The sequence below is a fragment of the Syzygium oleosum genome, unplaced genomic scaffold (genome assembly GCF_021117445.2).
Source record: "Syzygium oleosum isolate NSW1041296 unplaced genomic scaffold, Sole_v2.1 Sole_v2.11, whole genome shotgun sequence".
NCBI classification, from domain to species: Eukaryota; Viridiplantae; Streptophyta; class Magnoliopsida; order Myrtales; family Myrtaceae; genus Syzygium; species Syzygium oleosum.
Genome location: NW_026607495.1, coordinates 4877123 through 4892123, shown reverse-complemented (window position 1 = coordinate 4892123; position 15001 = coordinate 4877123). Strand labels below are relative to the sequence as shown.

The 15001-nt window shown below is 39.5% G+C and overlaps 1 protein-coding gene across 1 annotated transcript; it reads right to left on the bottom strand.

The window, feature by feature from the left end:
• On the bottom strand, positions 1–3304 carry LOC115664418 (transcription factor bHLH112-like). The gene is made up of 7 exons (XM_030586350.2): positions 2732–3304; positions 1906–2491; positions 1691–1804; positions 1465–1530; positions 1283–1348; positions 1102–1152; positions 1–736 (listed from the first exon to the last, which is right to left on the bottom strand). Exons 1-7 carry the CDS (start codon positions 3079–3081, stop codon positions 581–583), a joined length of 1389 nt encoding a protein of 462 aa, XP_030442210.1. The 5' UTR covers positions 3082–3304; the 3' UTR covers positions 1–580.
• Positions 3305–15001: the final 11697 nt, after the last annotated feature.

Genomic DNA, 15001 nt, shown 5'->3' with positions numbered 1-15001 from the left:
TTCTGCTCAAATTCAGCTTCCCACTATGAACATTTGATTAAAGCCAATAACAACAACAGCTGAAATATTCTAGTTTTCTTTTGAAATAAAGGTCAGCTTTTCTGGTTGAAATCTAACACCTGTTCCTGTTCCTAACCACAACTTTTCTCCAACAATATTCTTCTTCTCCTCCTCCTTTTGCTTCTTCTTGCTCTCCAATGGTCGCTAATCATTTCATGCCCCCCCCCTCCCCCCCCATCATTCTCCTCTTTTTTTGTGGACCATCACTGTCTCTTTATTATCTCTATGGTCATTTCCTTCTCTCTCTTCTGTTATATATCTTCCTTTTTGCACATTTGTTTTTGCTTGTTTAGCCTTTTCTATTTTTATATCTTTGTGGGGTTTCCAGGATTGGTAGAGCCAAAAAAAAAGCAATGCTGCTTCTCTGTCTTTACTAAAACTGAAGTTTATGTATACACATCTTTTTCGAACTCTTCTTTTTTGTTGGGGTTGGAGTCAGATTCTTCCTTGTTGGTCTGTTGAGTCAGCTACCCATGTAACGAGTCAACTCGGCGCTTCCTTCTCTCTTCCCTCTCTATCTCTATCTGAAACTTCCTCCGAACGTTGGAGTCCAAAAATCAACTGGGGTCTCATGAGCCACTGGGAATGTGCTTGAGATTGGCACTAAGCATAGCCCTCGGCTCCTCAGGTCTTGCTTTGGCCCTTCTGATGCATAATCTTTCGGTTTATCACAACCCTGAAAAAACCATATAATATGCATCTGTTACTACATGAAACTATTCATTTACTCCGTGGTCTGATAAATCTTTTGAAGAACTGATTAATCGGACGAGAATAAAGATAGAGTTTTAACCCTACGACAGAAGGAATAGGAAAGGACCCTATCAAACTATTTTAAATTCCTCCGTGGTCATACAAATTAATCGACTATTTGGAACAACAAGAGGGAGAAAACCTGGCAGAAGATAATTTTTTCGACATCTGCAGCACGCCTACTAAATATTGTGGAACTTATTAGGGCATAGGTAGTGTACACCAGACTAGATAGTAGAAAGCTCGTAAAGGAATTAATGTAGAATTTAATTAACCTTGTTAATTTACCTGTTGATGTTGGCTGGGAGCTCCATTTCTCATGTATGGAGTACTCAAAACCTGAAAGTACAGACGCACAGGACCAACCATTAACATTACTTGGCTTCGAATGTAATTTTGTCAAAGCTCCTTGTCCAGTTTAAGATTAACTTCTAAAACACATGAAAGTAAAAGGCGTGACTGTACTTACATGGACTTGATCATGTAAGAACTTGATGTACTCGATGGCTTCATGAAGAACAGATGCTGTATCAGTCTGCACATTTAACGAAACATCAACTTTTTTTTCCAATTTAATGTACTACACTCAGAATACAACTTCAGCAAAAACAATTAAAGCCAGAAAAGTGGAGGAAAAATCCAATAATTCACCTTTCCAAAAGGTGAAACCAACTGCTGCAACGCAGTGATTCGGTCCCCTAACTTCTCTTTCCGAACCTGATAACAAAATGCGATAGTAACTCGTTATCTCCTCTTCACTTTCTCGTGCCAACAAGTTGCAGAAAACTTTCACCACAGATGAAAAAGACATCACTTGCAAGCTTGGTTGCTCCTCCAAGAACAAGAGTTTCAAAAATCAAGAAAATTATCATCTCACCTTAAAAGTCGGCAACGGTGACGGGGTTTCAATTCTAGGCCTTTTGAACCCGGATTCAGCAGAGCTGCTTTTCTTTACAGCGGAATCCACTTCCCGTGCATCATCGCAATTTCGCTGAAAGATTGGCAAATCTCTCTAGTCGTAAATAACCCTAGTGAAGAGTATATCCATGAAAATTTAAAAAACTTCAGGATCAAATGGGTGAAGATCTGTACCTTGGTGTTTAGTGTTGCACAACTTGGTTTTTGATCATATATGGTAGGAGGTGACGCGGCAGTCCAATCCAAGCTACTCATTGGCGTCGAACACATGGCGATGTTAGACAACGGCAACCTATTGGGTTGGCTATTCACCGACGACGGTTTCAAGAGGGACGACAGTTTGGCGAAAGAAGGGGGCGATTGATCATCGGAGTTCATGGTCTGAGAGAAGCTGTTCACCGACCGTGCTCGGGTGTTGAGGATGGATTGATGTTGGGGTTGAAAATCCGCAGGTTCATCAAGTAAGCTTTGTATCAAAGGGAATCCATACAACCCCCCACCGGACAGTCCTGATCCCATCGGAAACCCAGCTGAGAAACCCTCACAGGTGGCTGTGGTGGTCGAACTAGTTGTGATGGAAGTCAATTCAGATTGGTCCGAAGAGAATTCTTGATTTATTTGCTTGAACCCATTCATGGAGGAATCTTCCACCACACAACTTGAATAGCTTTTGGGGCTCCAATCCTTTTGGATCCTTGAACTCATGTCTTCGTTCAATATTGAACCATAATTACTCTGAGCAAATTTTCCGCCGCCACCACTGCGAAATGGTCACAAATTAAATCATAAGTTCTTTGTTGTGTTGGGTAAATTCAAGTTGACCAAAGCTTTTATGGTCATGAGCTGAATCAATGGGAAAGAACATGCGTGTGTTGAATTATATGTCAATCCAACAATTGTATGGTTGAAATCAAACGATCTCATGAGATGACTTTCATTACAAAATAGACTCTACTTTGTGAAAATCTAAAAAATCATCATGACAAGCATATACACTTACAGTAAAGCTTGGTTCCAATCCGGCGTCATCGGCGACGAGATCCCGAATCCCGTGACCTGCAAGTCGGGGACGACCAGTTCGCCTCTGCCGCAGCCACGCACGGCGCTCCGCGGCTGAGCCTTGTAGTGGTTGTTCTCGAAGACCATGGAGCTATCGGGGAGTGAGTAATCGCTGTGCTCGAAAGACCTCGCTTTGACGTTGCTCATTGCCAGGTCGGCCGCTACCCAACCAAACCCTCCTCCATCGTTGGCCGCCGCCGAGCATGGCGACGCACCGCCCGTGAAAGGCACGCCCCTGAGTGAGCTCCAACAGCTCTCGCCGCATATCCCGGCCTGGAAATTCTCCGCCATCGCCGAGATTACGTGATGAATGCAGGATCTAAATATCGACTAACCCTTGTGGCTATCTATAATGTTATTCCTTTCCGTTTCTCTCTCTCTCTCTCTCTTCGCAATTGTGTATGAGAATGAATTATGAGGAGTGTGAGGCACTATTTATATAAGAAGGGAACGGTGAGGAGACATGGTGAGAGTGCGGACATTGGTAGAGAAGAGACCGGAACCTGGTTGACATTTCAGGGAACGATTGGACAAGTGAGAGATGGAATTTTTGAATCGGAACAATTTAATGTTTTCTCTCTCTCTCTCTCCTTCTTTAATTGTGCTAGCTTTCCACGTCTTTTAAGCTCCGTTCGGAAAATATTTTCCAGATTTTCCGGTGTTCGGGGGCGGAAAACGTTTTCCGTTGGAAAATATTTTCCTTCCCCCCCTCACAAAATAGCCTAAGTCTACGGAAAATGACTTCCGCTTCTTCAAAAGCGAAAATCATTTTCCGGAGCTTCTTCTTCTTCTTCTTCACTAAGGTCGCCGGCCGCCGCCGCCGCCGACGCCGCCGGTCGTCGACCGCCGCCGCCGGTCACCGGCCGCCGCCGGACGACGGAAATTGGCCGTCGGTCGCCGGACGCCGGACGTTGGCCGCGGTCGCCGCCGCCGCCGCCGGTCGCCGCCGCCGCCGCAGCCGGTCGCCGGCCGCCGCCGGACGTTGGCCGTCGGTCCGCACCGCGCCGCCGCCGCCGCCGCCCGCTGCCGCCGCCAGTCGCCGGCGAAAAATATTTTCCGAAACTTTTTCATATTGATCGCCGAACACCGGAAAATTATGTTCCGGGAAAACATTTTCCAGGAAAATGACTTCCGGAAAAATATTTTCCAAAAGGAGAATATTTTCCGCCAAACGAACGGAGCCTAGTCTCTCTCTGTGTGTGTGTCTCTCTCTCTCACTTTTTTGGTTTGTACCTTTCTCACTCTCCTGCTCAATTATTTTATTAGAGCTACTTGACTATATCATTAGCGTGGCTCAACCCATATGTTAAGTGTGTATGGTCAATCCTTTGCTCGTGAAACATTTATAGACACTCACTATGCAAAGTAGGGGTAATCGGCTTTAGGATCAGAGTAGGTCTAAAAATCGGCTGTGACATCTTTCTTTTTCTTTTATTTTTCTTTTTTTTCATATTCCTTGCAAGACTGCGATTGTTGTTGCATAGTCTAAACTCTCATTTTTTTTAGTGTTTTGAATCTTTAATCAATAAAATTTTTAGTGGAACGATGCTAAAGAGGTGATAAATTATGATCAAGTATAATTAGCTTGCTAAAAAAAAGTATCGATTTAGTCCAAGTGGTTCAGTCTCCACTTGGAATCGGAAATCGGAACGACAATCACTGGTTCCAAATTTTAGGAACCGGGAATCGTCCAGAACCAGTCCGTTTCCAGTGCTCACCCCTAATGCAAAGTCCATCCCAGTTTGACTATAGCTAAAGAAGTACCTACAATTACATAGATATAAATTTCAAGTCTAGAAATAAGATAAGAGAACTCGTAACAAATACTATAGATATCAAACCTATGGATTCACAATCTCTTCTTAGATTCTTCTCTTCAAAAGAAAACTCAATTATTCCAATGTGACAAGACTGCTTCACTAACATAGTCACGAATCACTTACATATATTGAGAGTCTACTGCCAATCAATTATCGACTCTAATACCATTGTCTTAGAGACTACTTTATTCTAGCTATATAAAGATTGTTCAAGCAAGCATACCTTATCTTCCATTCCTAAGTGACATATCCCTTTAGTTGATGAATGCATGTATATTTGCTCCTCTAACTCACCGTAGAGAAAAACTATCTTACGGCCCAGCTTCTCCAACTCCGAGTTGCCTACCACAACCAATCTGAAAAAGCTCCCTAAGCTATATTCACACAACAACTATAATGAAATCTTCTCCGCTACTAGTGACACAGATTCAACTCACGTACAATCTAATTCAGAAGTCGTATTCAAGATTCTTTCATTGAGATAGTAATCAGACGCCAGCACATATTGAGAGTCTACCACAATCAACTATCGGTTGTGAAACCAATTTAAGGGTGCACAACGGAAGCTTGACACCTTCGCTAGGGAAAATTACTAAGAGAGAGCTTAAGTCCTAGTCCATTAATATATCAAGTTGGATACATTTTTACTCAAAAACTTAAATATATGAGTGAGGAGCTAAATAGGATATATTAACTATTTTACACCACACAATCTCTGATATAGGACTTTGCTAATACCCCTCACACGTGCACCTTAACAAATCTTATCTTTTGGCATTTGCATTTCCTAAACTAATGAGAAAGAATATACATATGTAATTTGCTAACTTCACGACTTGATTTACTTTGTCTTTGTTTGGCAACTAGCTTGTGCAAGGCACCACTTGACTTGGGGTAAGGAAAACATTATCCTTATTTTTCTTGGCTCCGGCATTTTGATCGATTAGGAAAATAAATCAAACGGAAAATTTTTGCTTAATTCCAGAATATTAATTTTCTCTTTTAAAAATCAAAATTTCGAAACTATAACTAGATATTAGCAATTGGCTCAAAGACCTCGGCGTTTGGGTAAGGGGATCTCAACACTTGTGCTCGGGTCCTCAGTGGTTAGGCCTAGGTCCTAGAGGTCGGGCTCGGGTCCACAAAGGTCTGGCCTGGTACCTCAAGGCCAAGCCCGACCCCATGCCCGTGCTTAAGTACCTAGCTCCCGCACCCAATTCACAGGTCCCTGCGCCTGGGACTATCAAGATCGGGCCCGATTCCATGGAGGTTGGACGCGGGTCTCTCAAGGCCGAGCTCGAGACCTTAGTGCCTATGCTCGGATCTCGTAGGTCCTTAGTGGCCTTGCTTGGGTATCCGGCTCTTGCACCTAAGTCATTGGTGTCCTAGCCCAGGTTCATCGAGGCTGAGCTCAATTCCTTGGTGATCGGACTCGGGTAAACAAGGGTTGGGCCCAAGTCCCTCGAGGTCAAGCCCGAGACCCCGATGCTAGTACCCGGATCCCTGGCACACATGCCTAAATACTCGGCTCCCTTGCTCGAGTCCACCAAGCCTAAGTCCCCTGTGCTCGTGCTTAGAATCCCAGTGAGTGGGCTTGAGAAAGCCTGACACCCGGGCTTAGGGATCTCGACAACTGGGCCAGAGTCCCCTGAGGCTGGGGACTAGTCCCTAGCACCTAGGTCAGGGTCCTTCGTGCTTGAGGCCGGATCCCTCAAGACCGAGCCTAAGAACTCACGCCCGTGCTTAGGTCTTCAGCGGTCATCCCCAAGCCCCCGGGACCCAAACGGCCAAGATCGGATCCCATGTGGCTAGGTCTAGGATCCCGACACCTGTCCTTGAGTACCCCAAGGCTGGGCTTGGACCTAAGAACTCAAGTCTAGGTTCCGTAAGAGAAAAAAAATTTGTTTACAATATATAAAGGTACTTATGAAAATGTAATTTGAAAATAATTTTTTTCAAATCCGATGATATAACATGTGTAGCCTTTATATCACATGAATGGTAAATGTCTCTTTAAAAAATAAAAACAAATTCTCCTTGCTAATTGATGGAAAATAATTGCCAATTCATTTTCAGATTTCAACAAAATATCAAAAAATATTGTCATTTATCCAAAAATTAACTTCTTAAAAAACATTTTCCGAAATATCAAAATTTTCCCGAAACAAACGAATCATTGACCATTTGTCTTTTTCACATGTGCCACCCAAGAGTTGTATAACTTTGATATTCTTTTGTATGTCATTCGCCTTTTATACTCATTCAAGCCATGCTTATCAGGACTTAAAACTTTTTCTCAGTTCAAATTTCATACTTAGGGCCGACAAATGACTTTGTGACTTTCTTGAGCTAACTATATTGGGGGGATAATTGTGAAAAAAGTCTTAGATCTATTACATTTGTGCCAATTTAGTCCTAAATTTTTTAACATAGTGCCAATTCAGTATTTCTAGCTAATTTTGGCCAGATATTGCTAGCATGGATGTTGGCCAACTTACATGGCATCGCCGACGCTAACGTGGATAACTTTTAACAATATTTTTTTAAATATTTATTTATTTTTAAAAAAAATTCTTTTTTTTTTCCTTTTTTTTTTGTCCTTCTCTTCCTTCTACCTCCAACCGGTTGCCAAGCCAATGACCGGCCAGAGGCTAGGGCCGGCGAGGCTTGAACCTCGCTAGATCCAGTGAAGGCGAGCCTCACCAGCCTAGCGCAAGGCGCCCTCGCAGCCATCCGGCGAGGGCAAGCCTTGACAATGGCTGGCAAGGTTGACCTCACCAGCTTTGGCCTTTGGCCGGCTAGAGGAAGAAGGAAAGGAAGGAAAAAAAAGAAAAAAAGATTAAAAAAAAAAATAATTCGAAAAATATTAAAATATTATTTAAAGTTGTCCATGTCAACGCCAGCAGTGCCATGTAGGCCGACCGGCGTCCACGTCAGCAATATCCGGCCAAAATTAACCAAAATGACTTAATTGCACCAGGACTAAATTAGCACAAATGCAATAGGTTTATGACATTTCTAACACTTTTCCTATGGGGTTCCAAATTCACAGTTTGCTTATTGCTTGTTCTTTTCAGTTCATATTTTGTTTTCTATTTTTTTCACTTTCTAATTCCAAATTAACTCCTTCCTAATCATAGCGCAAAATATATTCCACTATTTGGACCAGGTATAAAGAACAATAGTTCACTATTTTAAGCAAAAGGGTAACAGCAGGTTGATGAATGAGGAGTCCTTTTACTTCAGATTGGCGCATCAACTTCGACCTTTATTCCACTATTAAGTTAATATCATGAAAAATCTCAAATTGGTACATTATGACAAATTTATCCCAAACTAAGTTTTTGACCATCAAAAACTCTAAATTGACACACCTGTGACAAATTTATCCTCCGTTAGTTTTCGTTAAATAGATGAGTTAGAAGACATATGACAGTCGACAAGTGTACCAGTTTGAGGTTTTACCCTCCGTCTGTCACAGATGTACAAATTGGTGATTTTTCGTAGTATTAATCCAATTTAACAGAAAATAATGGAGGATAAAAATATTTAAAAAGTATCAGTTTTGGATTTTTGGTGATCAAAAAATTAGTTTGGGATAAATTTATCACAGATGAACCAGTTTGGGATTTTTAGTTATAAAAAAATTAATTTGACATAAATTTATCAAATATGTATTAATTTAAATTTTTTCGTGATATTAACCGCCTGCTATTTTGACCAGGTACAAAGAACAAAGTCTACTGTACAGGGTAACAACAGGTTGATGAATGAGGTGTCCTTTACTTTAGATTAACGCGGGAACTTCGACCTCGGTCAACGAGAGAGTCAATACTCATCATGAGGACCAAGTTGGAAAGGAATATGTTAGGCTCAGCATGTATTAGGCTAGTCCACTGTATTTCTGTAATTAGCATTACTAAATGACATTGTTAGGCATAAATAGTCAACTGACACTGGTGTTTGATTAGGTTTAGAGTCAACTTAAGGAAACCAAATCACACTCTTGTTGACTACTTATCTAAATTGCTGAGACCCAGAAAACGAATTAATCAAAGTCTCGCTTATCCCTACCGATTTATATATTATATTAGGTCCGTCAACCGTGAAGAAAGTATAAATTGACTTCCTCGCACATGCATAATAAGAAAGATTGTAGTGATCAAACAAAGTAATATTGGTAAGATCAACAGTACTTGTGTGAAGATTATTATTTCAGTAAATCGGCGTATAGTGATCCGCAGATAAAATTTGATTTAGAATGAGACTAGGGCTGTTTACAAGCATGCCTAAAGAAAATATAAGGAGACATAATTCACTAACCCATTCATGCACTTTTGGCTTCTATTTTTCAATATTTGATAGATGGAAACTTTGAGAATTGAGATAGTTGACCCTAGAGGCATTAAGAAGTAACAAGCAAGTTAGGTGAAGCGCAAATGGGCACTGCTTTTTCCTGGAAATTGCAGGGGACAAGACGCACCATAGACTATATTTAACACTCCAAGCTTTGACATACACACACTCCTTTTTCAACTCAAAAGGGATTTTGTCAACGGTTCACGTGTTGAACCAAACGAAACTATAGCCATTGCTTGTAATTCTCACCAAATAAGCATAAGATATCATAGGATTTTAAGGGGGAAGAAGGTCAATCTACACCCAATTCGTCTCAAAGAAAAAGTTAACATAGAGCAACCAACTTGGTTGTGTCCATTCATTTTGGCTATCATCTTTCTATTTTCGTTTTGGTTTCGTGCCTATGCTAATTAAGGTGACATCGTAAGCCAACTTACAATAGACCTGATCAATGGTCGGGCTTGAACTGGTCGAATAAACTCGAGCCTGGAAGTTCTTATCCAACCCTGCCCATGATTTAGAAAACATCTAGCTTTTATTCATAAAATGATCAGACCCGGTTGACTCGAGCGAGCATGTGCGGACCCAACGACAAGTCCAGTTTAGAACACCACATTCATATTCAGACCGTCCATGTGAGGAAACCGTGCAAAACTAGTATGAAACACAACATCTTTAAGTTCTTCGAGCTGCGAAATCCTGATCACCTCATCGACTCCCGACTAATCCCACGAGATTCGTTAGCCTTCAAACTCGAGGACAATTATTCCAACAGCCGCACACATGTTGCCAAACGTTATTGAAATGTTTGTTTCTCTTTCCTGATCTAACTCATCACATCATGGAGCATCACCTAATATATATCTATATAATTATGAGGCTCTTGAGAGATTGGTTGAATGATGCAATAGAGTATAATGAAGAAAATCTCATGGCTGGAGGGTCAACCTTCTCTACGTCTGCCGTTGAAGACATCAGCCATCGAGAAGAAGGATTGGGTAGAGACCAAAAAAGTCAATACCGACTCTTTTTTTTTTGGGGGTCAACTCGCTAACGTCCAATCTCGTAAGCCTAACATTCTGTATATCTGATCTTCAGAGGTCAACGCATAATTAATTTTTTTGAATTAACCTTTCTTTAAGGTGCCGTTTTTTTTTAAAAATTTATTTATTTCCCTCCTTAATATCGACGCGCTATAAATTGTGTCGTAGTAGGAGTTTACTAAATTATAATTGAATATCTAGAAGCTCAACTAGAACAAGAGCAAGAAGGGTTTCGTCATTCCCCAAACAACTACACCCGTTCCTAGTGTCATCAAATTGCTATAAACATGAGATCATGTTCTTAAATTCCTGTATACTTCCTTCTTTTTTGCGGAACTTTGCATGAATCTTTCATCAAGAACTCTATGCATCAAGTTACGGCAGCACGCGTATATATAACAGTCTACCGATATTGCGTTAAATTGAGTGAATCCTTTCAAATTGAAGAGAATAATATGGTGTTTGTCGAGATAGATCGTATATATCCTATTCGGATAGGGTTAGAAGATTGGAACAAATGGTTAAAGACATTTTGTCTAATTGGGTATCAAAGCTCGGGTCAAGAGCTCGAATCCCGACACTTCCTCTCTGATCTTTCACCTACTTGTAACCCTATTATTCCGCATGTTTTCAAGATAGGTCATATATATCCTGTTTCGCTCTCTCGGTTTCTCAATGTAGATGCAGGTCTTGATAATCGAGCCATGAATACTCTTTGTTCATGTTTTAATGGCTATTTTTTCGGAATCAATCTTGTGGCTGTCGCACAGTTGATAACCCTAACGAAAACATGTTCTTGCTATTTACCGAGGTAAAGCCTAGCCTAGGGTCATGAAAACAACGGAAAAAGTGCCATAACTTTTTCTAGGGTCGTGAAGACCCTAGACAAAGAATAAAACAAGGAAAAAAAAGATATCACAAGTGTCATAATATTTGTGCGTCGTTCACTTGAGTATCATAATATGTACGGGGCTTACTTTACTATCATAAATTTTGTTTTTTCAATCACTTGAGTACCATACAACTTCTCAATCCATCACTTGAGTGCCGTAAGTTTTTAAAAAACGTTCACCACAAGCGCCATGCCACGTCGAATTTCCAACACTCGAGTGAACGGTATTAAAAATTTAAAGTACTCAGGTGATCAATTGAAAGTTACCGCACATGAGTGAACGTTTTTCTTTTTTTTCAAAAGCCACGATACTCAAGTGGTCCAAGAAAAAACTTCGGCTCTCAAGTAAGTACTGTACAAAAATTATGACGCTCTTGATATCTCTTATCCCTAGAAAACAAGCAACTGCGCAACACGAGAGAAACGGAAAAACCGTTAGCTTCGACAACCATGGAAATTAATTAAGATGATAATGGTCATGCGTGTGTCGAGGAAGAAAAGAACTCATCAAACGCAAGAACAACAACAACAACGACATGCTCTTGTTGAGAAAAAGCTTCGACGGGGTCAACGTGTGGGGCCCAGGGGCGGCGTGCACGCGTGCCGCGGCCGGGGCGGGGCGGGGCGGGGCGGGGCCCGCTCGGCGGGGGTTGTGAAAAAGCAGTCAAACGGCGACTGACCGTGCGTTTCCGGCCAAGTTGTTCGTGTACGGCACTCGTGTTGGGTTGGGGGCCCCCTCCTTTCATTCTCAACCACAAGTTCGTTTTGATGGGGGATTTGTTTATTCCCCTTACCTATAAAAAAAAGAAGAAGTGAAAAGCAATTCCCTCTTCTTTTTCCTCATTTTTTCCTATCATGGAAATGTAAAATGATATTTGAATTTTAAGCTCCGCGGAAAAAATTATATGTGAATTAACGTGACGGTATTTGCCCGCGGCGAAAGCTTCGAGTCGTTCGGAACTAAGCAAATTTGAGGTGTGCGCGCAGAGGAATTTGATTGAAAAAAAAATTGAAAAGGCCAAAGTAAATATCACATGAAATAAACTTTTGAGTTCTAGATTGTCGGATCCTTTTTTTTTTTATATGAGGATAAGGATAGGAATGGACAGTGAGGGTACTTAAGAATATTTCGAACTTTGTATATCCAACGTCCATATAGAATTTGGCTCGACAAAAGTCGATCAAGGGACTTCAATCTCTCCGGTTCTTTCCAAATCCAAAGATCTGAGATTGACAAGCCGTCAATCAAAGTTACGCCGGCATATTGAAAGGCGTAGGGTCGCTTTGCGCGAAATATGGCAAGTGTTCACGAAACAAACTATCGAGAGGTTTATTCATAACACGTATCGAATTTGTAATCCCGTAGTAGATGTGAGTAAATTCTTCACCATCCGGCTACTGTGCTCTCACAATGATCGTTTATTTACTTACAACATTAACTATAAATATGATGTGTTTTTATCTTGAATATGATTTCAGTATCTCCACCACATCTGAAAAGTTCAATTGGATGAGGAAAGCTTGAAACATGTGGATGAAATGTGCAACAGATGGAAGAACTTGTAAATTAGTGGAAGAGATGTATGACCAATCAAATTCTTGACAATAACACCACCCAGCCATTTGATTTAAAAAACTTCAAACTTCAGATCATGAAATACTCCTATCTGAATCTTGTGGTTATTATAAGACATAAGCTCTAAAGTTACTAGACATAGCAATATCTCACGAATCTTTGAACCTCTATCACGATAAAATCCATTACGCCAGTGATTTTCGACTCAAGATTTCACATGTTTAAGAGAGGGGGAACCCTCAATTTCACGTAAAGTTCTTATGAAATGATGCCCGATTACAAATGGAATGAAATTTTGTGATTCGGTCACATTTCACTTCGTAACAAAAACTCATTGCATGGTCTCCTATGGGGACTAAAGCTCAAGGAAAATGGAGTGTAATTTTTTATGGCATTATGAACAACCTTCCTTTATCGAGATAACTTATGTGTTTAATATCTACTCTTATCAAATTCTCTAGTTAATATTCAAGGTGATCATACCCAACATAAAAAAAAAAAAAAAAAACTAACCAAATCATAGTTCATAACCACTCATTCATGAAACCAACCATATATCCATCCAGCACACGGAGTTTGAATAAATTATAATACAACTTTAGTTAAAAGCTAAAAAAAAATTCAAAATTTGTGCTACACAAGTCATTTCATTAGTAAGAAAGTGTGCAAGTACGAAATGTACTCCTTTATGTTTTGTTTAAATTATACCACTAAGTTTGTGTCGTGCCCGCTAAATATTATTTCTCTTTAATTACGCTGAGCTTGCACGTTTTAGTTTTAGAAGCTAAGTACACGTATGTAGGCGAGCGAATTAAATTCATGTATGATTTTTATGTGAAATAATGACAATATCAGATATTATCTTTTCCTATCTTTATGTTATCTTACCAACAAAGAGGATATATATTATGTGACATTTACGTACGAACTAAATAAGGATGTAATCAAGAAAATGTGTAGAGACAATCTTGTCCTCCAAAATCATGGAATTGGGATGGGAACCCTAGCTTTTGAGAGTTTAGTCGATTTTGAATTATTTTATCTTGATAGAATACATATATACATACATATTTATATACATATATACATACATATATATATACATATTCAATGCAAATGGATGATAACTAGCTGGCACCATCCACTACTTGGAAACTTCTACTTGTCTTGTTGTGCCCAACGGAATGTTGCCTCTTCGCAGAAATTGACCATTTTGTCCCTTACCTAGTTGTTCATGTCATGTTTCATGACTCCTCATACCATCTCCCGAGAGAGAGTTGTTCAACAATGCAATTATGTGGAGCAAAGACTGATAAAAAGGACAAAAAACAAAAATTGCCCTTCTTTAAGGACAATTCTCCACCAATTCGTGTCCTTACATGTATATATACCACTCCTTTCACTTCAATAATCACATCATGAATTAATATTATCTTAATATTAGTCTTCGTTTGTTTTGCGAAAAATGAATGATTTAAAAAATATATTCCTAAAAATAATCTATTGTATCGCTTGAAATAATTAGTCAATGAAAAATATTTTCATTATCGACAACAATTTATATCTAAACATTTTCGTTTTTCGTTCATTTATTTTTATAACCGATACAAGTGGTCATTTATAGGCTAATGTTTTCTAAATCATTTGTTTTTCGTGAAACAAATAAAGCCTAAGTAAAATCACATTAATCGTACAATTCAAATGATTTTGCATATTAGCACAAAAGGGGTTTTCTTAAAATGTGTCAATTCTCACATTATTAAGAGGGAAAAATGGTTTGAGATTCTAGATCTAGTTGTTGAGGTTGGAGATGAATTGAATTACTTTCATGATTAATAATTGGCACAAAGGATGTGTGTATATACATGTACATATATATAATTTTTTTATACAAGACCTAACTTATCATTGTAATCGTTACTAATGGTAATTTTCATAAGTAACTACATGTGTAGATTATGGTGATCGAGATAGATTGAGTTCAACGTATAAAACCTCTACATAAACGTCGAAATGAGAATCCTTTTATGGGAGGTTCATAACGTGGTTTCAAATATTTTTATAAACATCATTGATGGTTATGGATTTGCTATGTGCATTACAAGTAATACGTTCGTCTCGCATCATAGACTCATACCCTAATTACTTTATGAAAACGATTTCTCTAAAATAAAAATGGGTCGGTAAAGTTAAAAGATCTATCTCAAAATTTTGAAATTTAGCATCTGTTTCAAGAAAAATGCATTTAATGTATAAGATATATCACACGTCGCAATCAAAATATGAGTTTCATTACTTAACAACAGAATCTTCTCGTACTGTAATATCACAATGCACAAATTAATTTCATTAAGGAGTGATTAATTGTTTCGAATGCGGTTTTATGACCTCACTAAAAGAGAATTTCGGATCCTAAATTATGAGGTAATTAGAGGTGAACCTTAAAACGTTTCATTTAATGAAGTCATGCTGGTGTCATCATGAGGCGTGGGAAGGTGACAAACAACAGGGAGACACGTGT